The sequence below is a fragment of the Littorina saxatilis genome, linkage group LG15 (genome assembly GCF_037325665.1).
Source record: "Littorina saxatilis isolate snail1 linkage group LG15, US_GU_Lsax_2.0, whole genome shotgun sequence".
Taxonomy (NCBI): domain Eukaryota; kingdom Metazoa; phylum Mollusca; class Gastropoda; order Littorinimorpha; family Littorinidae; genus Littorina; species Littorina saxatilis.
In genome coordinates this window covers 36,015,065-36,042,409 of record NC_090259.1, presented here as the reverse complement: position 1 = coordinate 36,042,409, position 27,345 = coordinate 36,015,065, and the positions used below count along the sequence as shown (strand labels likewise).

At 42.6% G+C, this 27,345-nt stretch overlaps 1 protein-coding gene across 2 annotated transcripts; it reads left to right on the top strand.

Moving 5' to 3' along the window:
- Positions 1–18: 18 nt before the first annotated feature.
- On the top strand, positions 19–23,297 carry LOC138949192 (leucine-rich repeat and IQ domain-containing protein 3-like). Of its 2 annotated transcripts, XM_070320970.1 has the most exons (8): positions 19–109; positions 1,678–2,121; positions 2,905–3,228; positions 4,565–4,692; positions 5,416–5,572; positions 15,305–16,279; positions 21,280–21,408; positions 21,714–23,297. In XM_070320970.1, the coding sequence occupies exons 2-8, from the start codon at positions 1,747–1,749 to the stop codon at positions 21,915–21,917; spliced, it is 2,292 nt and encodes a 763-aa protein (XP_070177071.1). In that variant the 5' UTR covers positions 19–109; positions 1,678–1,746; the 3' UTR covers positions 21,918–23,297. The 2 variants fall into 2 exon arrangements, with proteins under 2 accessions (XP_070177071.1, XP_070177072.1); XM_070320971.1 differs by lacking the exons at positions 21,280–21,408; positions 21,714–23,297 and adding an exon at positions 17,646–17,908.
- Positions 23,298–27,345: the final 4,048 nt, after the last annotated feature.

Genomic DNA, 27,345 nt, shown 5'->3' with positions numbered 1-27,345 from the left:
TCCGTTGTCAGGGAGACATTTACAATATGGCGGACAAGGCCGAATGTTGTTTTGATTTCAGCTTTGAATCTTGCCTGAACTGAGCAACCTTTATAACACGTTGGAACAGGCAAGTGCATTTTCAGCAAATCCTTACGAAAAAGATCGTAGTGCAAATGTTGAGGTTTGTGAACAGAAACTTCGACTTATCTGGTCTTATGCGTTTTCCTTTGTAAATGACTAAATCTAGTAAATGTACTCATTTCATATTCGAAATTGTTACACCAGAAAGTGTACAGTGAAACGGTATTTTTACAGGGTACACACATAGACATGACTTGTCAGTGAAACCAATGTGATCCTTGAAACTTGTGAAGGATGGCTAAATGTAAAAAATGTAACTCGTCCGACGCTGTCATGCAGTGATGAATATAACTTATAAGGCTTTCTCAGATGTCAGGCATTTGTGCACTGTTCTCCACTGAAACAAGTTGCAAGATGTGAGAAATCAATGTTTCGTGTGACTTGATATTATTCCAAACAAATTGTGTTATTTTTGTCTTTCTGTGTTCTTAGAAATTTGTAACAAATTAAAACCTACCATTGCTCCCCATCCAACACCAATGTGCTGCTTTCCTTTCCAGAAGCAGCATTCTCGAGCCAGCGTTCTTTGAATGGTTGATTTTTATCTCTTACTTATGTTGTTTGGATTGTTCTCTTTCTTCTTTTCAAGTTATTTTTTTAAGCAGGTTCACCTGATTATATGCAGGTTTGAAACCAGTAGTGACGTACTGTAGTAATAGCCTGACCACAGAGCAAATAAAATGCCCAAACTGCATCCAAGATAGGATCCAAGATCACGTGTCACAAGAACATGGCTACATTTTAGCAGATGACCGAAGTTTCTACATGTGTAGTGCTTATATGTCTTTGAAACTCGAAAGTACAATTAGAAGTTGTTTTGCATTTGACCAGAATTTTCACTGGCCAGCTGGGCAAGCTTACCAGATGGTTTTTACTAGCCCGGCAGATTTTTCCTTGCCTCTGGTGATCTGGTGGTTGAATTGACCACCCCTGCTTGCTTTGTCTCCTTTTTCTTTTTTTTCTTATGCACAATTCTGAAGACACCTGACGTGATGAATTATGCCATAATGATGCCTTCTGTTAAAGATCCCCCCCCCTCCCCCCCTGCTGGGTTTTTTTTTACTTTATGGTGAAAGATTTGAGGACAGATGTTTTATCACATGCAAAGTCATTCTTGACTGTGTTAAAATCATGTTGAGATTGTCTGAGTTGAAGGTTTGTAAGTGAAGAAATCGCTGGTTTTAAAGTAAGTTGGACGATTTTCAGATATTAGATCTAGAGGTACCTTAATTTCCTTGAACGTGTTCCCATTTTACAATTAGTGAATACAGTCGAACCAGTCTATAATGACCACTTTTTATCGGTCCCTTGTGTTGTCATTATAAACAGGTAGTCGCTGTGGAAAGGTACGTTATAGATAGAATAAAAACTTGTCTGGGAGCATTCAGAATCAGAGTGGTAATTGTGGGCAGGTTGTCAATCTCGCAAGGGCAGGTTCAACACTACAAGTACATGTAAATGGCTTTGTAATTCATAAGATGAGTTTTTATTTGCTTTCATTCTTGTGATTGCTCTGATAGCATGCACTAATGATAGTTGTGACTATGTTTTCAGAGATGATGATGTGAGCACTTCAAGAGTTTTTTCTTCTTATCCTGCATTTAACGACATTCAGCCTTCAACATGGTCAGCGTACCAGACTGGTCAAAGTTCTCCAGAACATCAGATAGTGGCCAGAAGACAGACAGCACAGCACTGCTCAACAAGTATTACAAGCAAAGAGAGCTAGAAGCCATCAAACAAGCAGAACAAACAGGATACTTTCTTGAGCCTTCTGAGGAGTACTTGCTGAAAAATGTCGGTCCGTACAGTGGTACAACAAAAGACCTGTCCAAAATGTTCGTGGTGAGATTGACTGGTTTGCACCTGCGGAAGCTTGGCGACATTCCACTCTGCTCTAGTTTACAGATCTGTATTCTGGCCAATAATTTTCTGACTAAGATTGATGCTCTCTCCAGCTGCCAACAACTGGTGAAACTTGATTTGCATGGAAACCAGGCGAGTGCTGTGTTGGAAAGGGAGGGCACTCACACAAACGCATGCACACACACAAACATGCAGCCACACGCACATGTATACATGTACGATGCACAAACACACACTCTCTTTGTCTCTCTGTCAAGCACACTTTTGAATTTTTTATTTTGTTATACTTTTCCCTACATAATTTTGTTTTATTTGATTTTGTTTGTTGATTTTTTGATTCTTCATATTTGTTCTTTGTTTCATGTGTGTATTATAGTAGGGACTAGCTGTAAGAAAGGACCATATGGACCTAATGCTATCATCCCTCGGTAATAAAGTTTTCGAGTTCGAGTTCGAGTTCTCTCTCTCTCCCCTTCTCTAACTCACTCCTTCTCTGTCTTACCCCCTCTCAAACATGCATATATATATGTGAGAAGGCATATATATATATTCATGACTTACTGCAGGGTTTGGCACTGTGTGCATGGTGTTTAGGGCTTCTGTTTGTTGATCAGTCTTATAAAACAATCAATGTTGTATTGAAGTTTCCACGTGTCTCCTCAACGTCTTTTCTAACTGGAAGATCATGTTCCTCCCTTGAACATATGGCCTTGCCCTTGGGCCTGTTAATTATGTTGGGTCATGGGGTCCTGCAAGTCATGAATGCATGTGTCTAATTGTTGAGCTAGAGGTTATATGACAGTGACAATGTCTGACATTTCTGCATGGTTTTTAAGATACTGAGAAGAACGTCTGCAGCAAAGTTTAGTATTTTGTAATTTTAATTCTAAATCTACAGCTGTTTTTGTGTTACAGCTCACATCCATACCGGGCCAATCCTTCTGGTCGGCTCTCCGAAAACTGCGCGCTATTTATCTCCATGACAACCCCCTTGGCAAATTTGAAACTCTTCAAAGATTGTCGGGGGCTCCAGTGCTTGCCATTGTGACTCTGTTTGACACTCCTCTGTACCTGAAAAAGAACTACCGCCATCATGTGGTGAACAGCGTATGGACGCTGAAGGCACTTGACCACCATGTGGTGTCTGATGAGGAAATCATTGAGGATGCCTCGTTTGAGGGAACCTTCAGTGCACTCTCACGGTCCTTCAGACTGGACCTCTGTCCTCCATCGCCTCCAGTAAGCAACATGTACACGCTGGCTCAAATCAAAAAGACATGGAGTCAGTACTCAGTAACAAATACACATGCATATTGAGTCAATTATTTTTTACCCAAAGTTCCTAAAAAGGTAGTCCCCTAACCATGCAATGTTTGTAGAGGAGCGATATGTTAGAGATTTAAACTACTCTCAGGCCACCTTCATGAAGGCAATGCCCACCCCCTCTCCATCTCTGTCTTCACATTCCCCAGCCTTGAATAGGGTCGAGTACAAGTACTTATTTTCAGCAGGGTGGACTGGAGAGCACTCGCAAAAATAGTTTCCTTGTACAGTGGAGTCGGGTACAACGAATCTCAAGGGAGATACATTTTAGTTCGTTATATCAGTAATTCGCTGTAGAGTTTTCAACCCTAAATGGCCTCAAGACAAGTTTTCCCAATCACCTTCAAATGATCGTCCCATCGATCTTTCCTTGGAAAGTACAATCTCTGCATGTTTTCAACAGCTTCATAATATAATCCATAGAGAGAGGCAAACTAACAGCGGGAGGTGCATGCATGAAAAGCGTCAGTTTTCACGATAAAACTTTGACTCGCTCATTCACGGGACATAACTGCACTCCGGACTGTCCACAGTGTTGAGCAATTTAGGAGACTTCACTGCCTGAGGAGAGTATTGATTCAAACGAACGCGTGGTTCTCTATCGCGTCACTCGGTCACGGATCGGAGAAAACAAAAAAACAGTTCCAGATTTCGAAACCATGTTTGTCAGCCATTGTTTTTAGCAAGACAGACCACATGTGCACGAGTTCGCTGACGTACATCGCAAAATGTCATGACGTCACCACAACTTTCGGTTTTGGTTCGATCTGTTCCGTGCACCTCCCGCTGTTAGTTTGTTCAGAGTTCGCTCATCACGCGATGTGCACTTGTGTTAGTGTATTTTTGTCTTTGGAGACAATTGTTGACATCAGTTCGTTGTAGCCTTGTGACTTTTAGAGACAAAACGGCTCTGGGGCGATGAAAACGTGTTTGTTAAAAGAGGGGTTCGTTATGCAAATGAGTTCAAAAGGTTCGATGTAGCCGGAAAGTAACAAGTAAGAAATAGAAGGCTGTCTGCCGGGAAATCAACGGCAGTTTGTTAAAAGAGGGATTTCGTAATACCCAGGTTCGTTATAGCTGGACTCCACTGTATTTTTTTTACACCCCATGCAGGGTTTGAACGTGGTCCACCAGTGTCAGAGACACGCAGTCTAACCACGATGCCTAGGCTCTCACTTGTTTAACCACTGTTACGATTACAAATGTTAAACACATCTTGTCAGATGTTAATGTGTGACGGACTGGTTTCCAGGGTGCAACATACAGGCAGGAAGTTCTACATTTTCACCAGCTGGAAGCTCAGATCAACAAAATCCTTGCAAGACATTCCCCTGTCATCATTGTTCAGCGATATGTTCGTGGCTACTTCGCACGGAAAAGGTAATGCAACATATTGTTAGTTTCAGGCCTATCACTTTCTGAGAAAACCAAAGATAATTGAAAAATGTTTTTATGAAGCATTTTTATTTAACAAGACTGTTATAATTCTCCATATCTAATACCAACATTCTACTGACATCTTTCTGAACAGAACATTGTTCAATTTCTTTGTATGTAAACTCAGATGTAATAAGCTAATTTTTAGCTTTCTTCTGGTCAATTTAAAAGAGAAGATACAGATTACTGATAAAATCATTATGTAACCATAGTGGATGGATGAAAAACAGAAAGAATTGGATAAAGCGATATAGTGGTGTCTGATGAGGAAATCATTGAGGATGCCATGTTTGAATAACTTTGAATATACATCACGTGCCGTCATTTCATTCTTTCATCATACCATCCTGAAGGAGGCAGTTTATTGCTGCCGAAATATCGATAAAAAATATACCAAACCTGGTTTCCTGTTGTGTCCTCTTTTTGTTTAAATGTTTGAGCAGTAATAGATTCTTAAACAAAAAAAGGCTTTGTTTTATGATTATTCTCTTATACATATTCAATTCTTGAAGTCAGTAGCTGCTGTGGTCTGCCTTATTGCGACTGTTTTCAAGTTTGTTTTCATTTTCTTTCTTGTAAATATGCACATTGCTTTTCAAGATTTGATCTTCAATATACCCTATCTGCAGGAGAAACAATTGCTCAGACCTACATGCGTGATTTCAGACTGGGGCTGGTACCCCCCAGAAGACACCAGAGCTATTGTCGTTCACAGGACGTTCTGATGATGCCCCCCGTGTCCTCCAAGCCCTGCTCGTCTGCTTCCTCCCGGTTCATGCCCTCCATCTCCGGCGTTCCCAGATTTAGCGGCGCTGTGTCTGAAGTAAGCATTTGTCATTATCACCATCTTAACACATGTGTGTCCTTAAACCTTTTGGTAGTCTTCAAAATACGCTAGTGATTTGCCTTTGCTTGAATAACTTTTCTTTAATTTGCAAGGCTAGTGAGTGCATTTTTAGGTGGGTGGGAGGTAGACAAATCAGATCTGTTGGGTTAATTCATGTCATAGTTTCATCCCACTTATTAAAGAGCAGCCTGCTAGGAAAAAACAAACAAACAGAACAATCTGCAATAAGCTCACAGTACATTTGTCAGACAGCCAGAATATGAGTGGCAACAAATAAATCTACACAAGAAAAGAGAATTTATGCAACAGATCATGACCGTACACTATTTCTCTGCCGTCTGCTCCTGGAGCAGACGATTCTGTTGTGGAGCAACCCGGATGACACGGGGTGGGGTAAACAGGATGATGGGTAAATTCTAAATATAGCCCACAACCATCCTGACTGTAGACAGTGGCAGCCGAAATATTAGAAAATGTAGTTTCAGCATTATTAGCAGTGCCTCTGTTGCAAGCAGCATAAAGGCACTGCAACAGATCTCTTCAGTTGAACTCAGTGTAAATATCTCTAATTGAAGGTAATTGTGTTCACTTTATAATCATGATGGCAATATATTCACTGTATAAGTGCTATATTTATATACAGAAAACCACAAAGACTGTGGGTTAAACAGTTGGCCGCTGTCAGCGCGAGTTCGATCCCAGGTTCGGCGGAAATTTATTTCACAGAGTCAACTTTGTGTGCAGACTCTCTTCGGTGTCCGAACCACCCCCCGTGTATACTACATTGGGTGTGCACGTTAAAGATCCCACGATTGACAAAAGGGTCTTTCCTGGCAAAATTGCTTAGGCACAGTTAATAATTGTCTACCATACCCGTGTGACTTGGAATAAGGCCGTGAAAGGTAAATATGCGCCGACATGGCTGCAATCTACTGGCCGTATAAAATTTCATCTCACACGGCATCACTGCAGAGCGCCTAGAACTGTACCCATGGAATATGCGCGATATAAGCCTCATTGATTGGTTTGTGTGTGTGTGTGTGACGATGTCCTTTTGATGATACTGAATTCAAGGCTTTTGTGGAGAGAAGTGGCTTAAGAGATGACAGACCTTGCCATTTGATTTTGAATATAAAATTAAATTACATATTCTTACTCCAATTCTCATAAATGCATTGATTTCAATCTCACATGCTAGATGTCGAAAAACGACTCAAATTACCTGCCCTTGCTAGGGTGGTAACCGAGCTAAAAACAGACGCCATAGCCGTTGCTATGCCCTGTCCCACCTGGTTACCCATAACCCACCGCGCACCACGTGAGCGCCGGCATCCGGAATAATCATTCTCGATTTTCGACGACACACATCAGACGTGCGGAATTCGTCTGCTCACTTGGCTTTCCCTAGCCCTTGTCTTTGTGACTTTATGGGCTTGGGGGGGCCTTTACCTGTTCGCATTTCTTGTGGTAAGACCTGCCCTTTTTATTAAATTGAATTGTTGTTTGGTAGCTGCTTGTTTACAGCCGCTTCAGAAATTTACTTTTCTGGTGGACTTCGATTTTGGCCTTTTACAGGATGGCCGATAGCAAGCAGCAACTTAGGACTAGGCAGGAAGTGAATAAGGCTGTTAGCCCTTTTTTAGAAACCTCTGTGCGGGTCGTCGACCCTTCGAGTAGTACTGCTTTTGTAGTAGCTGTTCGTGCGGATAAGGTTTGGTTTTTTCTTCCCAGCCCTCCTCTTCTCTTAAGGAGAACCAGTCAGTGTCTTCCACTTTCGGGGGACTTAACGATGAAATATGTGTTTATTTCTCAGCTGTTTCAGGCACGATCAGCCGCCCACTGTGGCGGCGTACTCCTTGGCAGCTTCGCATCGTGGTCTGGTGCAAATGGTCAGTTCGGTTCAACCCTTTTTTGCCTCTGGTGGCTCTGGGTTCTTCGCGAGCACCCTCTCCTTTCGGGAGGGGGGGCCTGCTCCCACCTGCCTCTGACCACTCTGATTACCTCCGGTATTTCTCAGTGTGTTGGGGGATGGGGGGGGGGGTGTGTGTTCCTGCTTCGCACCGTCGTCTGGTACAAATGGCCAGTTCGGTTCAACCCTTTCTGCCTCTGGTAGCACTGGGTTGTTCACGAGCACTCTCTCCGTTGGGAGAGGGGGCCTGCTCCCCGCCTGTCTTTGCCCGCTCTCCTTGCTTTTAGCACAGCTGAGTCGGGCATGCAGCCCCCTTACCATTTGGAAGGGGGAGTGGGGGGGCACGGTAAGTCACAGCCTGGGCTGATTCCCACTCTGCCTCAATGGGGGCAGGGGGCTGTGTCAGTGGCCCACCCTTTCCCACCCTCAGGGCAGGATGGGGTGGGGGCTGTGACGGCGGCCCACCCTTTCCCGCCCTCTGGGCGGGATCGGGTGGGCGCTGTTGGACTGTCTTCTCAGTCTATGCCTCTATTGTCCTTGCCCGGCAACCGCCCCCCCCCCCCCCCCCCCTCGGGGTGGGAGGGCGGTGGGGCTACTGGACGTCAGCAGGGGGACGGGTGGGGGTCGGCCGTTTATGGTTGCGTCTCTCACCCCGTCTCTCCCCCCTCCAGGGGTTTACTGCTGTGACGAGCCACCCCCCTCCCCGTCTGGGGCGTGGCGTGGCTCAAGCCAGTCAGCACAGTGGGGGTGCCACGTACGGCCTTTCCAGGCTACGTTACATCCTCCTCTTCTGCTCCATTTGGGGCAGGTGGCTGTGTTAGCTGCCCGCACTTGTTGTCGCGCACAGCGGTCGGGGAACAATGAGCTTGGCTCTCCTTTGTTCTCGGCAGGGTATCTCGCACAGCGGTCGGGGAACAATGAGCTTTGCTCTGCTTTGTTCTCTGCAGGGTGCTGTGCCGGCTGCCTACCCCTAGGGGTAGGTGAGCGGTGGCTGTGGCAGGCGGAGACAGAACATGCTCTTACTCTCCAGTCTCCCATTCTTTGTGTTCTGACACAATGGTTTGTGGGGACTCGGACTACAGTATCGCCTTGCCAGTGGTCATTATCCTCAGCCAGCATCCGTCCCCCCCCCCCCCCCCCCCCCCTCCTCGGGGTGGGGCTCCAGGACGTCAGCAGGTGGACGAGTGGGGGACGGCCGTTTACGGTTGCGTCCCTCATTCAGTCTTTCCCCCCTCCAGGGGTTACTGCTGTGAAGAACCACCCCCCTCCCCACTCGGGGCGCGGCGTGGCTCAAACCAGGCAGACTGGTTCTCAGCACTGGGACGCTTCTCTCGCACAGAGGGTGGGGTACGGCTGGCCGGGCTTGGCTTGGTCTCGTACCCCCACTCTCCCTCCTTCTCGGCAGGGCGCTGTGCCAACTACCAACCCCTCTCCCCCCTCACGTCAGGTGGGCGGTTTGGGTTGGCAGGCAGAGACTGATCACGTTTTTCACTCTCACTCTTGACGGTGTTATCAGCAGGAGTTTTAGTGCGCTGCCTCCCCCGTCTCCCCTCCTTTTGTGTTTTGACACAACGGCTGGTCGGGATTCGGACTCCTTGGTTGAGGAGGGAGAGTGTGTAGCGCTGCCTACTGCTTGTAGGCTTGCTATGCAAAAAGCGGCTGCTGTGGCAGCTTACTTTTTCCCGGATGGGGTGGCGGATTCAGAGCAGGGTTTCTCTCTTCCTCCCTCTTCCGCGGATGACTTTGGGTTTACGCGGGCTTACTCGCAATCGTTTCGATTTGCCGAGGCTCCGGTGATTGCCTATCACATGTCGCAGCTCTTGGCTTGACCCGCACCTCAGGGTAGTGCTCTTCAGCCTACACTTTTCCCGCTGCTTCATGCGCATGGTCCTGCCCCTCCTTCTGCTAGCCAGTGGCTGGCTTCTGGGTTTCAGGCTGCTTCGTTCTCACTTTTAGTGTGGAAGAAGATAGGTTGGAGTGTCAAGTCTCAGGATCTGATCCAGACATTTTCGTTGCCAAGGGCTAGTTTTTCCACTCCGCCGGAACTAGTCTCCTGGCTTCACAAATAGACCACAGGGAACGTGGGGTTTCGTGATGTTACTCCTCCCTCTCCTCTTTGGAGGAGGTGGGACGGCATGGTCTAGAGTTATCTGCTTTTGCTGAGACTCTCCTCTGTGCTCTCATACGAGCCATCTTATCCTCCCTGGACTCTTTTTGGTTTAGGGGGGATGCCTCGGATAGGGCCGTAGCCATGCTGCTGGCAGCTCTGGCTAGGGTCGTCACCGAGCAGATGAGTTCGTCAGTGATGTTCTATGCCCACACTGTCTTCACCAGGTGTGATCTCCTTCTTTTACAAGGGGTTTGATTTCACACCAGTTACAGGAAGCAAGGGTCAGGCTTTTTTCGGGGTTTGTTAAAACCTACTCAGAAGCCTCAGTCTTGCCCTTCCTTCATGGACAAGTAGCAGCGCTTTGATGCGCTCCCGGTCACAGAGTGGGTGTTTCGTTCAGTGTCTCCTCCCTCTCCGGAGGAGGTGGGACGGCATGGTCTTTCTTTCTTTCTTTCTTTATTTGGTGTTTAATGTCGTTTTCAACCACGAAGGTTATATCGCGACGGGGAAAGGGGGGAAATGGGATAGAGCCACTTGTCAATTGTTTCTTGTTCACAAAAGCACTAATCAAAAAATTGCTCCAGGGGCTTGCAACGTAGTACAATATATTACCTTATTGGGAGAATGCAAGTTTCCAGTACAAAGGACTTAACATTTCTTACATACTGCTTGACTAAAATCTTTACAAAAATTGACTATATTCTATACAAGAAACACTTAACAAGGGTAAAAGGAGAAACAGAATCCGTTAGTCGCCTCTTACGACATGCTGGGGAGCATCGGGTAAATTCTTCCCCCTAACCCGCGGGCGGTACGGCATGGTCTGGAGGTATCAGCTTTGGCTGAGATTTTCCTCTGTGCTCTCACACGAGTCTTCCTTATGCGTTCCTGCAGACAGGAAGTGGCTCCGTTTCTGGAGAGTTATTTGTCACTGGACGACCTTGGGGACTGGTTGATCTTTTATCAGAGTCAATCAGCTTGCCAGCTGCACTTTCAGATGGTGTTGATCCAGGCTTTTTGCCTGGCGTTCTCAGTAAACCAGGCAAAATCCGAGCTGTCCCCATCCCAGGTTTTTTTACCCGGGCATGCCGTTCGACACTGTCTCTTGGAAGGTTCGTCCTTCACAGGAACCCCCCGCGGGTTAGGGGGAGTCCCATATTGGTTGGGACTAGAAAGAATTTACCCGATGCTACCCAGCATGTCGTAAGAGGCGACTAATGGTTCTGTTTCTTCTCTTCTTTTGTCTTATTTCTGCCTTACCAGTCCTTTCACCTATATTTCCTTCCAAGAAAACTCTCCCTACTATTCCCTGCAGTTTTCCAATTCTTTTCTTGTTGTCTTATTTCTACCTGACTGGATCCATCACTTTTATTTCACTTACCAAAAGTCTTCTTTTCCACATCCTTATTTCTCTGCACCCCGCATGTCGTATGAGGTGACTAACGGATTCTGTTTCTTCTTTAACCCTTGTTAAGTGGTTCTTGTATAGAATATAGTCAATGTTTGTAAAGATTTTAGTCAAGCAGTATGTAAGAAATGTTTGGTCCTTTGTACTGGAAACTTGCATTCTCCCAGTAAGGTCATATATTGTACTACGTTGCAAGCCCCTGGAGCAATTTTTTGATTAGTGCTTTTGTGAACAAGAAACACTTAACAAGTGGCTCTATCCCATCTCCCCCCTTTCCCCTATCCCATCTCCCCCTTTCCCTCGTCGCGATATAACCTTCGTGGTTGAAAACGACGTTAAACACCAAATAAATAAATAAATAAATAAATAAATCCTTCACAGGAGAGAATAGAGAGGCTTTAGGCTCTTATCACTGCCAGACTGGCACGAGAGCAGACCTCTGCGAGGTCCTTAGCCTTGATCTTCGGTCAGACGGAATCGATGGCTATGCTGGCCCTCTAGTCTTTCCTCAAGTCTCTTTGGGACTCGGCCTCACAGGTCTGGGACAAGAGGGTCCTCCTCCAGGGTGGGTTCCTCCACGCGAGTAGGTGGCTGGAATCCAATTGGATCGCTCAGGGCGTTTTCCCAAGCTTTGTTCCCCACCGGACTTAGACCGCTTCATGGATGCATCTCTGTCTGGATGGGAGCCTACATTGGCAATTACAGTTTTGAGGCTGGGGATGTAGACTCAACTCCTTGGGCATCTCAATTGCCTGGAGTTAGGAGCAGTAGCTCTCAGTCTACTAGCCTTTCTTTTTGGCTATATACAGGCATGTCCGGTTGCATACGAACAATACTTCTGTTGCTTCCTATGTGAACTAGCAGGGAGGAGCAAGTTCTCACTCCCTGTCAGACAGAGTTTACGGGATTCTGATTTGGTTTCTTTCACACTAAATCAATTTCTCAGGGGAATTTCTCTCCGGCTGGCTCTTTAATCTGGCCGACTCGCTCAGCAGGACCTCTCAGGGCTTGCACACGGGTTGGGCCATCTGCATACAGGGCTGGAGGTTGTGCTGTTTGTGTTACAGATCGTGGGTTTTGACTCTGGTCTTGGTGCATGAAGCACATAGGTCCTCCACTTTCTCTGTGTATTGGCGTATAGAGCGGGGGTGCAACTCCTTAGCGCCCCTCTCTCAATCCAGGTGGTTAATCACCTCTGTTTCTTTTTGGCTCTGGGCAGCTTGGCCTCTTTTTGGAGGTTCCGGCGTCTCGGCTATCTCAGCTACTTAGGAACAAATAGGCCTCTCTTCTGATGTTCATGGCGCTTTTGTGGGCATGATCAAAGGACCTTGTTTTAAGAGGTTTAGAGGCGTCCCCTTGTTTAACCCATTTGGCCCCGGAGCGCCCGCTAGCGCCCGCTGTTTTTCTGCAGTGGCTGACCGCGGAGCGCCCGCTACCAGCCGCTAAACACGTGTCTCAGTAGGGCGCAGCCATTGTTGTTGTTATAAACGAGACTCTCGCGGACGAGACTTCGTTGTTTTCGCGACTTCCTTCCGGTTATGCACATGTTTTCTTCTTGAAAATTGGTTCACTGTGAGAGGAGTAGCGATTTTTTGAAACTTCGAAATGGATACACGATCAAACGCAGAGTTTTGGTACGACTTCATGGGGGACTCGGACGATGACAACGATGTTTTTCAGGGATTTACGGACTTAGACCTGTGTAAGGGACACTGTTTTGCTCAGTTTCATTTGGAACTGCTGCAGTAGCAGCCTTCTGCAGCTTTTTCTTTTGTGGAGGTTGGACCCTTGCTGCAAGTCTGTGTGTTTTCAACAGTCTGACACTGTTTTGAAAGAGTATAAGAGACCAGACACTGATGTTGGTGCTTGCGTGAAAGTGAAATTTTGTACTTCTGATTTTTTTTAATACATTCCTGTGCTGTGTAGCTGCAAAAAAAAAATTGTATTTGAAGGAATGATGTTTTGTGCATCAAGGAAAAATACACAGGTGAGTCAAACTTTTCAAACAGCATTTTATTTCATTTTTTAAATGTTTGTACAAGTGACATGTGACGGAATTACTTCCCTGTACATGGGATTTCATAGTAAAATGGCTGCCGCTGGCCTGGGGTCAAATGGGTTAACGCGTAGGAATTTGTTCTTACTCTGGGCCTCAGCCCCGAAGGGTAGTGAGGCACATGCGTTGTTGGGGTTTACCGGAGGATGTAGCCTTGGAGCTTAGGCCAAAAAAAAAAAAATGCTTTGGTTACGGTTTCCCGACCGACCCTAACTTTTTGGGCCGACCCTAAACTTTTTTTTTGGTCCTAAAGCTAAAAATAAAATGAACCAAACACATACATACACAACAAAAAAACACACACACACACAAAAACCCACCGAAAACGACAACACCACGGCACAGAGAAAACATCGATCGCCGGCGAGCAGACAACAACAAGCCCGACAAGGGACACCACTCCGCTTTTTACAACTCCCATATCCAAGGGAAGTCAGTCACGTTATGTTGTGACAATCAAATACTTCCGTCGGAAAATACGGAGTGTGTTCAAGACTGTGTCGAGTACATTATTTCAATGATATTTAAGTTTTTTTGATGGAAAGACTTCTGTTTAAGAAAACTTGTATAAAGTGAAAGGAATCATCAGCTACTGTATTTTGACTAGTTTTCAATTTGTGACAATCAGTCCAGACTGCGTTCAAGACTGTGTTCACTAGTGGCACTATACAGTTTAAAGGGTATGTCCAGTTTTCTTTTCTTAACATGAAAAAGTAAATAATATCTGTGGTTCCAAATACACCAATATGAAAATACCTCGAATATCCTGCATACACAAATATTTTTATCATTTCAAGAGGGATCGATGTCGACCAACCAAAAAAAAAAAACAAAAAAAAAAAAGTTTAATCGACCTACCTACCCTATTTTTTTTTGCCATGAAACCGTAACCAAAGCATTTTTTTTTTTTTGGCCTTATAGTTCCGTTTTTTCACGGGTTTTTCAGCCAGATTTCCTTGAATCAGAAACCTGGTCAATCTCCTCTGGTGTTTAATTCCCTCCTCTCTGGAGGATTCTCGCTCCGGGCGTTTTGGATTTTCTAACTGTCTGGTTAGAGTTATAAAATCCTTTTTTGTTTTGCGCTCAGTCAATTGGAACTAAGAGCCAAAAGCTCATGTTCTTGTCTCTTTACACTTTAGGTGAAAGAGGCTTCTCTTAATTGACTCTCACAAGGTGTTGCTACTTTCATAGGACAGTCCTATGAGTGGTGGCTTATTGAACACAAGGGGGGTGGGGGCGTTCAGTCCTCCCTCTGTTCCTTTACAGGTGTTCAGGAGTCCAGAGCCTGGTGTTCTTCTCTCGCTGGTGGTGTTCCTCTCGCCTATGCGAAGTTTTGCCAACAGCTCTTTGGAGGTCTGATGACGTGTTCATTAATTTTTTTACCTCCTGGACATCTCCTGCTCTTAACTTGCCTTGCTCCATTGCCTTGCTCTCGTTAGTTTCTGCAGGACAGGTTCTCTCAGGGACATAAGTAAGTTCCCTCCGCCTTTAGGAGCAATCTGCATTTATGAGAATTGGAGTAAGAATATGTAATTTAATGGAAAATTTCAATAGTAAATTTTCATTTGATTAATATACTTACCCAATTCTCATAGTTAATACCCTCCCATCCATCCCCGCTACTTAATTTCCTAAGGGTTTTTGAGAAGTCTCGAATGATTATTCCGGATGCCGGCGCTCACGTGGTGCGCGGTGGGTTATGGGTAACCAGGTGGGACAGGGCATAGCAACGGCTATGGCGTCTGTTTTTAGCTTGGTTACCACCCTTGCAAGGGCAGGTAATTTGAGTAGTTTTTCGACATCTAGCATGTGAGATTGAAATCAATGCATTTATGAGAATTGGGTAAGTATATTAATCAAATGAAAATTTACTATTGAAATTTTCCATTTAATACACTACTGTAATTGCATTAATTTGTATAACCTTATTGGAGCTGGTGGTGGAAGACATTTTTAGCTTGTATACCCAAAGAAAAGTTACCTTTATTTTATCTTCATGTCCATTTGTTTTCTTTCTCTTCTTTTTGGAAGGAGGTCCCATTATCATAATTTCGGCATATTGTATGTGTAAGCCAGACAGTGTTTGTAGATTACAATGTACAAGGAAAGTTGGTTTAGATACAGGAGCTATAATCTTTGTACTGCTAGCTCAGTGAGACTGGGAAAAAAACTTGGAGGTTTGACGTTAGTATGTGAGTGGACGCTGCATGTGTTACTGTCTTCAGAGTGGTGCTGTGCCCCCACCTTCTCCCATGCCAGCCGGACTTAATGCAGACATGTTCACAGCCACGGATATGCCGGGAGAACCGGGTGGAAGGCGTCAGAACATCTACATCAACCTTGCCAAGCTTCAGACAGGGACACTGCAGACACTGCACAACGAAGCAGAAAAGATGGATGCCGGCTACCCACCAACAGCTCGCAGTGAGCTGGCCTCCAGAGAGAGGAAGAAAAAGAAGAACAAAGACAAGCGGAAATGTAAGAATATCAGGAGTGTGCGGCAGTTCTTCGGGCCGGTGGTGGACACAGAACCTGATGACGATGATAAAGATATTGAAGAAGATGACGAGCTTCCCATCACGCAGTATCGTCTCAGAGGACGACAACCCACCGTAATGTTGTCTGATGCCACTGCACAGATGATCCTCTCTCGTGTGGAGGCAGGTGTACAAGTGCGTGAAGCAAAGGCAGAAAGAGTGCAGACAGCTCGATCTGAGCCCCCACCAAAAGTAACACCTTTCAACTTCCGCAGCAACGATCAGAGGCTGTTTGCTCGTGTGCATGGCACCATGGGACTGTCTTGCTTGTTTGCGGTGCAGAAGGCCTACAGAGATCGGGAGAAGGCGGAGAAAGCGACAGCCAAGATGGAGTACATCATGGCCATGCGGGAGGAGCGTCAGCGAGCCAAAGAGCGCATCTACATGTATCAGGATGAAAAACGCAACCAGGCCATCCGCAAGAGTGACCAGGACCGCGCTAGAATCTTGGATCAGATGGAGAAAAGAGAACTGCTGCGCCTCAAATACCTGGACAAGCAGCAGGAATTGAAGAGCCGTGTAAATGACATCTCAAAGTCGCTGCAAGCTGACAACACCTTTACGGTGGAGTTCAACACCCAGCAAACCTCTGTGTCTAAGGCATTGCTTCGTCACAACAGGCAAGCAAGGTTTGAAGGAAGGCTGTCTACCCGCAAGGACAAGGTAAGTCTGCTGTGCTGCTTTGCTTACAGCGATGGGCAAGCTAGAGACTGCATCTCTCAAAAAGCTTTGCTGTCACGGCTTGTGCAGTTAACCACTTAATACCACTCACTTTTTTCACATGATATTATACATACTGCTATCATTAAAACCATGACTAACTCAGTAAGCAGAAATTATGTTCTATGCATATTTTAACCTCACTGTATTTTTTTAGAATTTCAGTTTTTGACTCACATGCGAAGCAAAAGTGAGTCTATGTACTCACCCGAGTTGTCCGTCCGGCCGTCCGTCCGTCCGGCCGGCCGTCCGGAAAACTTTAACGTTGGATATTTCTTGGACACTATTCAGTCTATCAGTACCAAATTTGGCAAGATGGTGTATGATGACAAGGCCCCAAAAAACATACATAGCATCTTGACCTTGCTTCAAGGTCAAGGTCGCAGTGGCCATAAATGTTGTCTAAAAAACAGCTATTTTTTACATTTTTCCCATTTTCTCTGAAGTTTTTGAGATTGAATACCTCACCTATATATGATATATAGGGCAAAGTAAGCCCCATCTTTTGATACCAGTTTGGTTTACCTTGCTTCAAGGTCAAGGTCACAGGAGCTCTTCAAAGTTGGATTGTATACATATTTTGAAGTGACCTTGACCCTGAACTATGGAAGATAACTGTTTCAAACTTAAAAATTATGTGGGGCACATGTTATGCTTTCATCATGAGACACATTTGGTCACATATGATCAAGGTCAAGGTCACTTTGACCCTTATGAAATGTGACCAAAATAAGGTAGTGAACCACTAAAAGTGACCATATCTCATGGTAGAAAGGGCCAATAAGCACCATTGTACTTCCTATGTCTTGAATTAACAGCTTTGTGTTGCATGACCTTGGATGACCTTGACCTTGGGTCAAGGTCACATGTATTTTGGTAGGAAAAATGTGTAAAGCAGTTCTTAGTGTATGATGTCATTGCTAGGTTTAGTTATTTGTATTTATTTAGTTGTTTAGTAAAGGTCAAGGTCAAGCATGTGAGTCGTATGGGCTTTGCCCTTCTTGTTTGTGGTTTTTTTTGTCTTATGACTTTAACATTTTAGTTCCTTTCATTGTCAGCTGACAGAAATCTAAGATACCTTTTCAGGAACAGTAGTAGTGAGACCAAGCATATCTCATTTGTCCTTGTTTGTAACAGCAACAGAAGAGCAATTAAGAGAATAATTAAATACTCCTGTGTGACTATTTAATTCTGTGTGAATTTTTGGGGGTACATGTGGCATATAGGTTGGTTTTTTTCCAGTGAACTCTGTCATGTTGATCCACATTGGAAATGTACCATACAGAACTTTCTCTTGGCTTTTTTTCAGGAAAAGAAGTTGACCCTGCCCGTGATTATTACTGTTATCAATCCGAAGCCACCGGGCGAACTCTGAGTCACTCGAGAACACTTTGGTTTATTTAGAATATTTTGCAGATCAAAACTTGCACCTTATATTCTTCTTCTATGTTCGTGGGCTGAAACTCCCATGTACATTCGTGGTTTTGCATGAGTGGATTTTTACGTGTATGAGTCTGTGACCGTTTTTACCCCGCCATTTAGGCAGCCATACGCCGCTTTCGGAGGAAGCATGCTGGGTATTTTTGTGTTTCTATAACCCACCGAACTCTGACATGGATTACAGGATCTTTTCCCTGTGCACTTGGTCTTGTGCTTGCGTGTACACACGAAGGGGGATAAGGTCTGCACATAAGTTGACCTGGGAGATCGGAAAAATCTCCACGACCTTCCACTTTGGAGGCCGGCGTCTTACCACCAAGCCCTTCTATTTACTTTATATTCAAAAACAGCTTAAAATGTATCTGTTCATCAGAAGCAAGCATTCAGGCTTTTATTTTTATCATTATTATAACAAAAGTTTTACCAGCTGATCTTTACCGACTAGGTCTATAACTTTCAAAATTAGATCTAAGTTCTTGGAAAGTTTTAGCATAATATTTGTGTATAAAGATAAAGGGGTAAGATTTTCAGCACATCTACATATATAAATAAAGGAGTAAGTATATGATGTGTGTATTTCAGCTAAAATGTTTGGGGCGGTTTTGTTTGTTTTGTTCTTTGATGCGGGTGAACTTGAAATGTTACTCAAAGTTACCCCAGCATGGTGTTGCCAGTTGTGTTCAATTATCACAAACGTTGTTTATATTCTGAAGATGTTTCAAGGTCTCTCATTATTTAGTCACCAATGCTCTTGAGATTTTCTGTATGGTTATCATCAATGCTTTTTTCCTGGACATCCACTGTCCTGGATCAAATATATATCAATCCAGTCACTTCTTTCACTACTTACAAGCGTAGTGCATATAAGGCAGTCGAATTTGCAATCACAATCATTGCTGACACTTTCATCATCTTCAAATGTATAGAACATGTATAATGAAATTGAGATTTAACATCCCCAGCGGCAAGCGCTCAGAATGACACAGTTATATGAGCATATTTTTTGGGTGAGTTTGGATGAAATAGACCCTCAAAAATGAGCATGTTTCCGGTTTTTGTTGTTGTTGGTTTTAATGCACTTCCTTTGATAGTTTTCTTTCTGTGGAATTTGTTTGAAATCAACTTGTCAGAAAAAAAGGAAGCTTTTTCAATAATAACTTATAAGCAGCTAACAATCATGGGGAGAAATGAGCTCATGATTTGTGACTAGTCTGAATAATCAAGAGAGTTAGTAATAGCAGTAATGAGGTCACAGCCTGGAAATATTTGAGGTTAAACATTATAACTTTTTTTAGAAGTTTATAAAAGTAAAGGTTTGAAATTTAACAGTTTTGTTGGTTTCGTGACCTACAGACATGATGAAACATCTGGTAAAAACCTTTGTCAAATTTCAAGTTCACAGCCAAGCCAAGATAGGGTTAAAAAAAAACCAAAAAAAAAGATTTTTTTTAACCTTTTTGAAGCTTGAACTTTGAAACTGAAAATACTTTCAGGGTTTAATTGCCTACCAACACAATGGACTTTGGGTAATAAAAAAAGAAAAGGAAATGAGCCTTTTCTTGAATGTTTTTGAAGCCAGAGTTTTGAAGCTTTTAAGCTTCAGTTCACAGACATCCAGTTTGGGTCCTTCTGATAAGATGAGAGTTTGCTTGATCTTTATGTCAAATAACATTTAGGTCAAGTGTAGGTTAAAAGTGGCAAAATATAGTTTTCTCAAAGAATATGACTTTTTTTAAACTAAGAGTTTTCAACTTGGCTAGTTTGTAATCCCTGATGACCATCACAGGATGTACAGCTAGGTTAGATTGCCCCCAAAGGTCACACTGGTGCCTGCAATTAGTTCCTTCACTGCAGCAAAGGGATCGAGTCAAAGCATTTATTTTTTGCTCTTCTTCTGTGTGTATTCTCAACAAGAACAATTTTAATAAATGTCTACCAAGATTAATGCATTCACTTCCACAAACACAATACACTGTTTAATTCTGCACTGCGCGTGTACATTCATTTTATTTAGCAGGGCTACACGTAGAAATGAAAAGTAATAAAATAGTATAAAGGATGTTAAAATTAATATTAAAAGTCCTACGGTTTTGAGCCATTAAGGACTTGAGTGTTTGTCCGCTTTCAAAAAGAGGAAAGAAAGAAACAAAAAATAAGGAGAGGAGGGCAGGGGGTGGGGTTGAGTTGATAATGCTCTGTGGAATTTGTTAAAATGAAAAGTAGTTAAGATGTTTCTTGGTAAGAATTATAAGTCTGTATTCTATATCTTGAATAACGGGTTTGTAAAATGATTTTTTTTTTAATTCAAATCGAGTTAAAAAGTGGAACCTTTCAGGATCACCAATAAAACCAAATAGATGAGCAAGTAAGAGGAACACAAACAATAAATCTCAAAATACAAGCAATGGAATAAAGGATGTATCTATGTATAAGGTATATATACCTCAAAGTCTGTTTCCTTAATTTGTCACTGTTGGTTGAAGTAATTTTCATCTGGTATTTCAAATTGCTAACATTGTTGGTACAGTGAAAACCTTTTGAGTTGCGACATTCAAAATGTCCAGAAAAGTCGGTCATAAAATTGAGGTTTCTTTATTGGGAAACAGCTTCCCAACCCACCTTCAATGTTTCATTAGAAGGGAGGTTATTGCTTGAAAACACATTTTCTTTGTTTGCTGCTCTCTTTGTCTTTTGACATTAGTAACAGTGTGAGAAGCATCCGTGCCCAGAAAATCTGTTAGATAACGGTATGTGTCAATATTGTGAGTGGTCGCTGGTTTTACTGAAGTATTTTCAGTCGGAAATAGAGAATACTACATGGCTTGCTATGTCGTACCAGATTTACACAAGTTGCTTTTTTAAATATTGAACTGCAAGCAAAACACTACTTTTGGAACCTCAATCTCTTCCAAAGCCTCGTGCAATCTTTGGCAAGCAAAGAAACGTCACTCAAGAAAGTATAGTGTGACGTGTAAGTTCTAAAAATTCTTCCAGGGTAAACACCAGGCGCAAAAGTGTTTCCATAATGACGTTTCTCTGTGACTTTGGCATCATAAGCAATGGAAAATCAGGTCCCCCTGACATGACATTTACATGATATAACGTGTGGTTTGGATGATATTGTTATCTCATGAGTGGTCTCTTTCATGTATGTGGGATAAATAATTAATTTTAGCTTCCGAAGACACTTTATATAATCCCATGCGAGATAAAAAAAATAATAAAAAAATTTAAATCTAGGTTTCACTGTGGCTTTAATTAAGTGACTCTCTAACTAAAAAAAATGCCAGCTCAGGCATGAAGTACACGGAACAATGATTGTGCAGCTCATCTGCCTCTGTACACCTGACCAGGTGTCAGGCATTTCTGGTCCCTAAGAAGAAAGTCACGCAGCAATAGCTTTCCTTTATTCTTGTGTTACTAGCAGAAGACCAGCAGTGCATGAAAGGAAGCATTTTATATGAGAGAAGCAGTGACTTGACGGTGTGAATACAATGTTGTAGGTAACAGGTCTGCGCCATTCAGATGTGGAGCAGCAGGAGACGGTGAAAAAGTACATGGAGCACAGGCAGCTTATGCGACAGACAGAGACAGCCATGGCTCGTGCCGCTCTCGATACGCGCACGCTGCAGGTCAGTGATGTGTCTCTGTCTTTCTGAGTTTCAGTGTCTTTCTGAGTTTCAGACATCTTTCAAAATCTCACTGTTAGTATATAGTATGGGTAAGGGGGTAATATGTATTAAAGCCAACAAGAAACAAACAAATACTACTGTCATCGGGTGGGAGTCAGCTTGCAGGAAATACCCACACCCACTCAAAGCTTGAATTGTCCTTCTAAAAAGGGACAATTAAATTGCAATATTTACATGCAGGACATGCATCCTCTGGAGTTTTGCTGTGAACATTGTAGTTTTATCCTGTTTGTCATCATTTTCAGGAGACAACAGAGAGGCTTATGGAGGCCCGCCAGCGTGTAGCTCACAGAAAAGCCAAGCAAGATACAGTGACAGCTTTCTACCCCCTCCCCCCCTCCAATGTCCCCCCTGTGGTGGCCACAGCCCCCACTGGCTTGTCACGCTGGGAGGCTGGAGTGGTAACGCAGCAAGGCAGGGTGGGCAGACACAACACACTCCTCAGCTAATCTACCCCTGGCTTTGACCCCGTACGCTACTTGACTGACTTTCTTCCTGTGTTCTCTGTCTGGTTTGGCTGCAAGGCTGCCTTTCTTGTGAAATTACTATTTGCTGTTCTACCTGAGTGACTCTGTTTATGTTGTATCCTTTTGTTTTCCCCCCGCGGGTTAGGGGGAAGAATTTACCCGATGCTCCCCAGCATGTCGTAAGAGGCGACTAACGGATTCTGTTTCTCCTTTTACCCTTGTTAAGTGTTTCTTGTATAGAATATAGTCAATTTTTGTAAAGATTTTAGTCAAGCAGTATGTAAGAAATGTTAAGTCCTTTGTACTGGAAACTTGCATTCTCCCAGTAAGGTAATATAATTTGTACTACGTTGCAAGCCCCTGGAGCAAATATTTGATTAGTGCTTTTGTGAACAAGAAACAATTGACAAGTGGCTCTATCCCATCTCCCCCCTTTCCCCGTCGCGATATAACCTGCGTGGTTGAAAACGACGTTAAACACGAAATAAAGAAAGAAAGAAATCCTTTTGTTTTGGCTCAAAGATTGTGCCATTCTTTTGCACTTTTATCCAGTGTTGTTTTTGAGGAAGAAGCATTACTCTTCTGAATTGTATTTTGTGTGCTGCTAATGGCGTTAGTCCTGTCAGTTCTCATGTATTCTGATGTGGTAGAGGCTTAGGCTTAAGTGTGAGTGTTAACACAGACTGCCCTTATAAGGGTAACAGTTGTGAGTGATTTACATTATTACCTGTATTCTATCAATTTGTGCATTTATGTTAGTTATATGAAGAGGCAACTATGCACTCTTCATTACAAGTGTTGGCATTTGTGGGTGTACGTTCCTCAGGTTTTAGGCATGTCTTAAAATGTTTATGTTCAGAGTTTTGTTATTTATTATAATTATTAAGTCTAAACTCACATGTCTGACTATCTCTGAAAGGTGTCTGAATTAAACACAGCAGATTTGAGTTTTTCGAGCATTTGATATGGCGTAAAATGCATGGATGTTAAGAACTGATGACGGTTGCAAAAAGGCAGTTACTTCAAAATGAAATGACTGATTTTAGACAGTGTTTCTGCTGTGCGAATAAAAGCTTTAGATTTAATCCGAGTTAGTTCCATGTTGGGTTATTTTGAGTTTAGTTGTATACAAAGTCAGTACAATGTCTACACCGATATGTGATTAGGGATTGTCTTTGAGTAGCCCCCTCTCGTGACCATTAACTGTTTCTGCTGTGTTACTCAATGTACAGCAGGCTTCTGTGTTTCATGAACAAGCCATTCCAAGCATATAAATGCAAATTTGTTTGTCAGGCAGTTTAAATTTCAAGCTGGGCTGGTACTGCACGTCATGAACTTATACAGCCTGTTCCAAAAGAAACGCAACCAACCTGTTTCCAAAATCAAAGTGCAAAATTTATTTCGGAAATAATTTTTCATGAAGTTACATATTTCATTTTTGGTACATTTCCAAATCACAACATGTGGAACAAAACAGGTTTAACAATAAAAGTGGAAAACAATGACAATTGAAGCACAATTTATGTCCCTTTACTGTCGCAGCTGTCTTTTCTGCGTTTAATAACGGATGTGTCCTCCACCAGCGTTTCTTTTGCAAATAATATTTCATGAAGTTACATATTTCATTTTTGGTACATTTCCAAATCTTTTCATGACCTGACTGACTGCTTGGGCCGTTTGGCCAGCGGCAAGCATGCCAATAGCACGCTCTCTTTCATTTTTAGACAAACGAGGCATTCTGCCGTCAGTCCAGCTGAAGAAGTCACTGCTATTTTCTACTGTATTGCCAGCTCAGTTGAAACTTGAGTTGTCCCTATGTCGTCACGTATGTAACTTCATGAAATATTATTTGCAAAATAAATTTTGCACTTTGATTTTGCAAACAGGTTGGTTGCGTTTCTTTTGGAACAGGCTGTATATATGTAAAATGTTCTAATTGGTATGCATCCTCTGTGTAAATTTATTACATTGTAATATCAATGCATAAGTTGCAGTAAGTGGAGAGATTGTAAGTACAATCCTTGACAAACAGGACTTCCAGCTGTCTCTTTTGTTTATGCATCTTCTTCTTCTTTTCGATCGCCCATCACACTTGGAGTCCAGATCTTGAGATATAATTAGTGGTCCTCTGCAGCGCAGCCACTGGCCCGTACAGCTTGTTGTGCAGGGACTCCGGCAATGGCCAGATTTCCTCTCTCAGCACCTGGTGGTTCCTGCAGTCTCGCAGGATGTGGGCCGTGTCCTGCTTTGTTTATGCATGAAGTACGTACTGTTTTGAAATTGAAGCATGTAAATATGTTTGCAAGTTTCTTGAATAATATTGATAAAGAAGACATTGTACAGAATCAGTTTTCACTACTTGTTAATGTGTGAATGTATTCAGTTTGAAGGCATGAGGGAGAAAAACAAGACAGGGAATATATCATCTTGGTGAATCGTGTGATTCATTTCAGTCACCCTACAGAGAGATGCTATAGTTTCTCTTTTTATTCAAACACTGCTGACTCCACTTAACTTTAAAGACAACCCAACTAGTGCAAGTTTCTGTGAATAAAACACTGCTGATTCCTTTTAACTTTAATGGAAATCCAAGGCTGTCTCTATTATTTGATGCTTTAAGCATTTCTTAATTATATTTCTGTGTGTTTTTCTAAACTCTGTCTGTGAAAATAAATAATCTGTGCGTTTTTCTAAAAACTGTTCGCAAGAGAAAACAAATCAATGATTTTATTCAGAAATGTATACTCTCTGAATTTCCATACTTTTGTTAACTGTGTGATTTGCTTACTTCTCATATATTCTCAACTGCCAGCCCTAGATATTGTATTATGAATTTGCTGAGCCGTTGTATGTGTAGTCTGTGGCTATTTGTGTAACCTATAGTGTGAAATCCAGGAAGCAGATATATGAAAAACATATTTGATTTTTAATGAATGCAGTGCCACTGAACACATTTTTTACCAAGTAATCTTAGCATACTATTAGCTGCATGAATATAGCAATATACATAGTAATAAAAGAGTGCATACATTTGTTCTGATACATTAATACCAACCTTGATCTTTCTAATTATTGCCAGGACTGAACATTTTGGAAGGCCGGGGTCCAGGGGCTGCCAGGGCTCCGGCAGGGTGCAGGGGCAGCGCCCTTGCTGGGGGGGTCTAGGGGGGCAGCGCCCCCCATCCGAAAATGAATTTTAGCATTTTAGGGAGGGTTTAGGTGGCCTCTCCTGACTTTAAATTTTAGAACAAACAAGCTTTTTTTTGGAGATGCATAATATATACATTTTGTAAACTTGAAGGTTTTTGTAACTGACCAGCTGAAAATTCATTTTAGCATTTCATGAGGGGGCTATTTGAGCCTCTGCTGGCTTTAAAGCTGATAACAGCAATTAACAAACAACAACAAATAGGGGGGGGGGGGGGGGGGGGGGAGAATGCACAAAATCAAGAACCTCTATACTTGAAGATGTTTGGTTGTATCACTCTTGCTAGGGGGTCTACAAAAACAAGTTGTAAAAACATTTCAAGAGGTTTTTTTAGAAGCCCCTATACAGTCAAGGGAAAACCAGTGCCTGGCCTGTCTAAAAAAAAACTCCGCAAGAGGGATTTTGCAGCAAGCGAGAGTGAAGATAAAGAGGGAAAATTGTTCTCTGCGCGCGAGCCAGCAAGCAGGATGTCTCAGGACTGTATAAGCTTAAACAAAATCTTAAAATTGGAGATGCACAAAAGTAAAAAAATCTTGTTAACTTGAAGGTATTTGTAACTAACCAGCTGAAAGTGAATTTTTAGCAATTCACGAGTTGCTATTTGAGCCTCTCCTGGCTTTAAAACTGAAAACAGCACAATTTGTTGGGGTTTTTTTTTTTTGGGGGGGGGGGGGGGAATGAATGATTGCAGAAAATCAAAAACCTCTATATTGGAAGGTGTTTGATTTTATCACCTAGTTTTGTCTTTGTTTAAAACAAATGTTTACTGCATTAAAGGAAAATCGCCATGCAAACAAAGCAAACACAGATACATGTAATAACAGTCACCTCCCTTATACTACACATTTTTACTTGTAGCTTATGATTTTATAACTGCAGGTGGTATATTCTCAAATAATTGTTGAACCATAGCTTGAACCAAATGAAAAACAAGTTTCAAGTCAGTTTGTTTCAATTAAACACCTTCAAAAGGGCTAACTGCTCAGGTTATAAAAGAAGAAGGTTTAGACAAAAACAGAAACCACCCGAGTTATATCCCTTGCTAATTCTCTACACAGTCTTCTGATGCTGCTTTTCAATTCATCATTTCAGGAGTTATATTCAAAAATTATTGTTGAATCATAGCTTGAATTAAAAGCACATTTTTTCTACCACACCACTGAAGGTCTCTGAATCCCTGCAAGAAGGGTATATAAAGTTGTGGGTGAGCAGAGTTTTCAAATAGATAGCAACTAAGATGCCACATTCGCCAGGATGACATGTCATTGACATGCCACATGTCACTGGTGAAAGGTAGTTGACCTGTTCACTGAAGGAGTGTAAACAGCAGCTGCCAGGGATTAACAAAAATAGGTATAAAAAAAAATGCCAACAATCTTCCTGGGACGGAAATCCGGAAGAAATCCCACCCCTGTATTTAGACACAATGTTTTGAACATTCCTGCAGTTTATACTACGTAGGTCAGAGTGGCTCAGGCAAATATTACCCATCCTCAAGCCAAACATACCCTTGTTGCAAAACGTGTAATGATCGCGACACTAAGCTGCAAGGTAATTATAAATAGACTTTTTTTAAATTTTAAGCAACACATGTTTCATTTATATTAGTTTATAAAATGATCCTTCAACTCAGTGTCCAAGACTGACCCCATCATAATGCAGCTGATTACCACAGATTGTCTTATTCATGGGAGGTTTGGGTCAGATGAAGCAACAAACACACACACAAAAAACACTATATTTCTCATTAAAGATAGCTGTTCTATTTTTACACAACAGACTTGATCTGTGCTGCAAAATGTTCTGAACAGAAAAAGAAATCTTCAAAATCCCAATTAAATCCAACTGCCCAAGTGGCAGTGGAAAGTGCATGATCCTAGCACTATTTCTCTGTCATGCACTACTTTTTACATAGATCTAAACATTCTACACCAAAATCAAAACATACAGTGGAATCCCCCCTGTTTAACCCCCCCCCCCCAAAAAAAAAAAATATATATATTTTTTATATTTTTACAACTCCCTCCCTTTCAAGATCCTCATTCCTCACACTTTCTATTTATAACCTCTGTAACTTACCCTCATTAAGACTTCCTTCTAAAATCCTGATTTTCTCAGATTTTTTAGAGGTCTGAAAAGTTGGGTTCCACTGTACTGTCAACAAAAAATATCTTGGTACCTTGACAAGGTATTATTTGCACT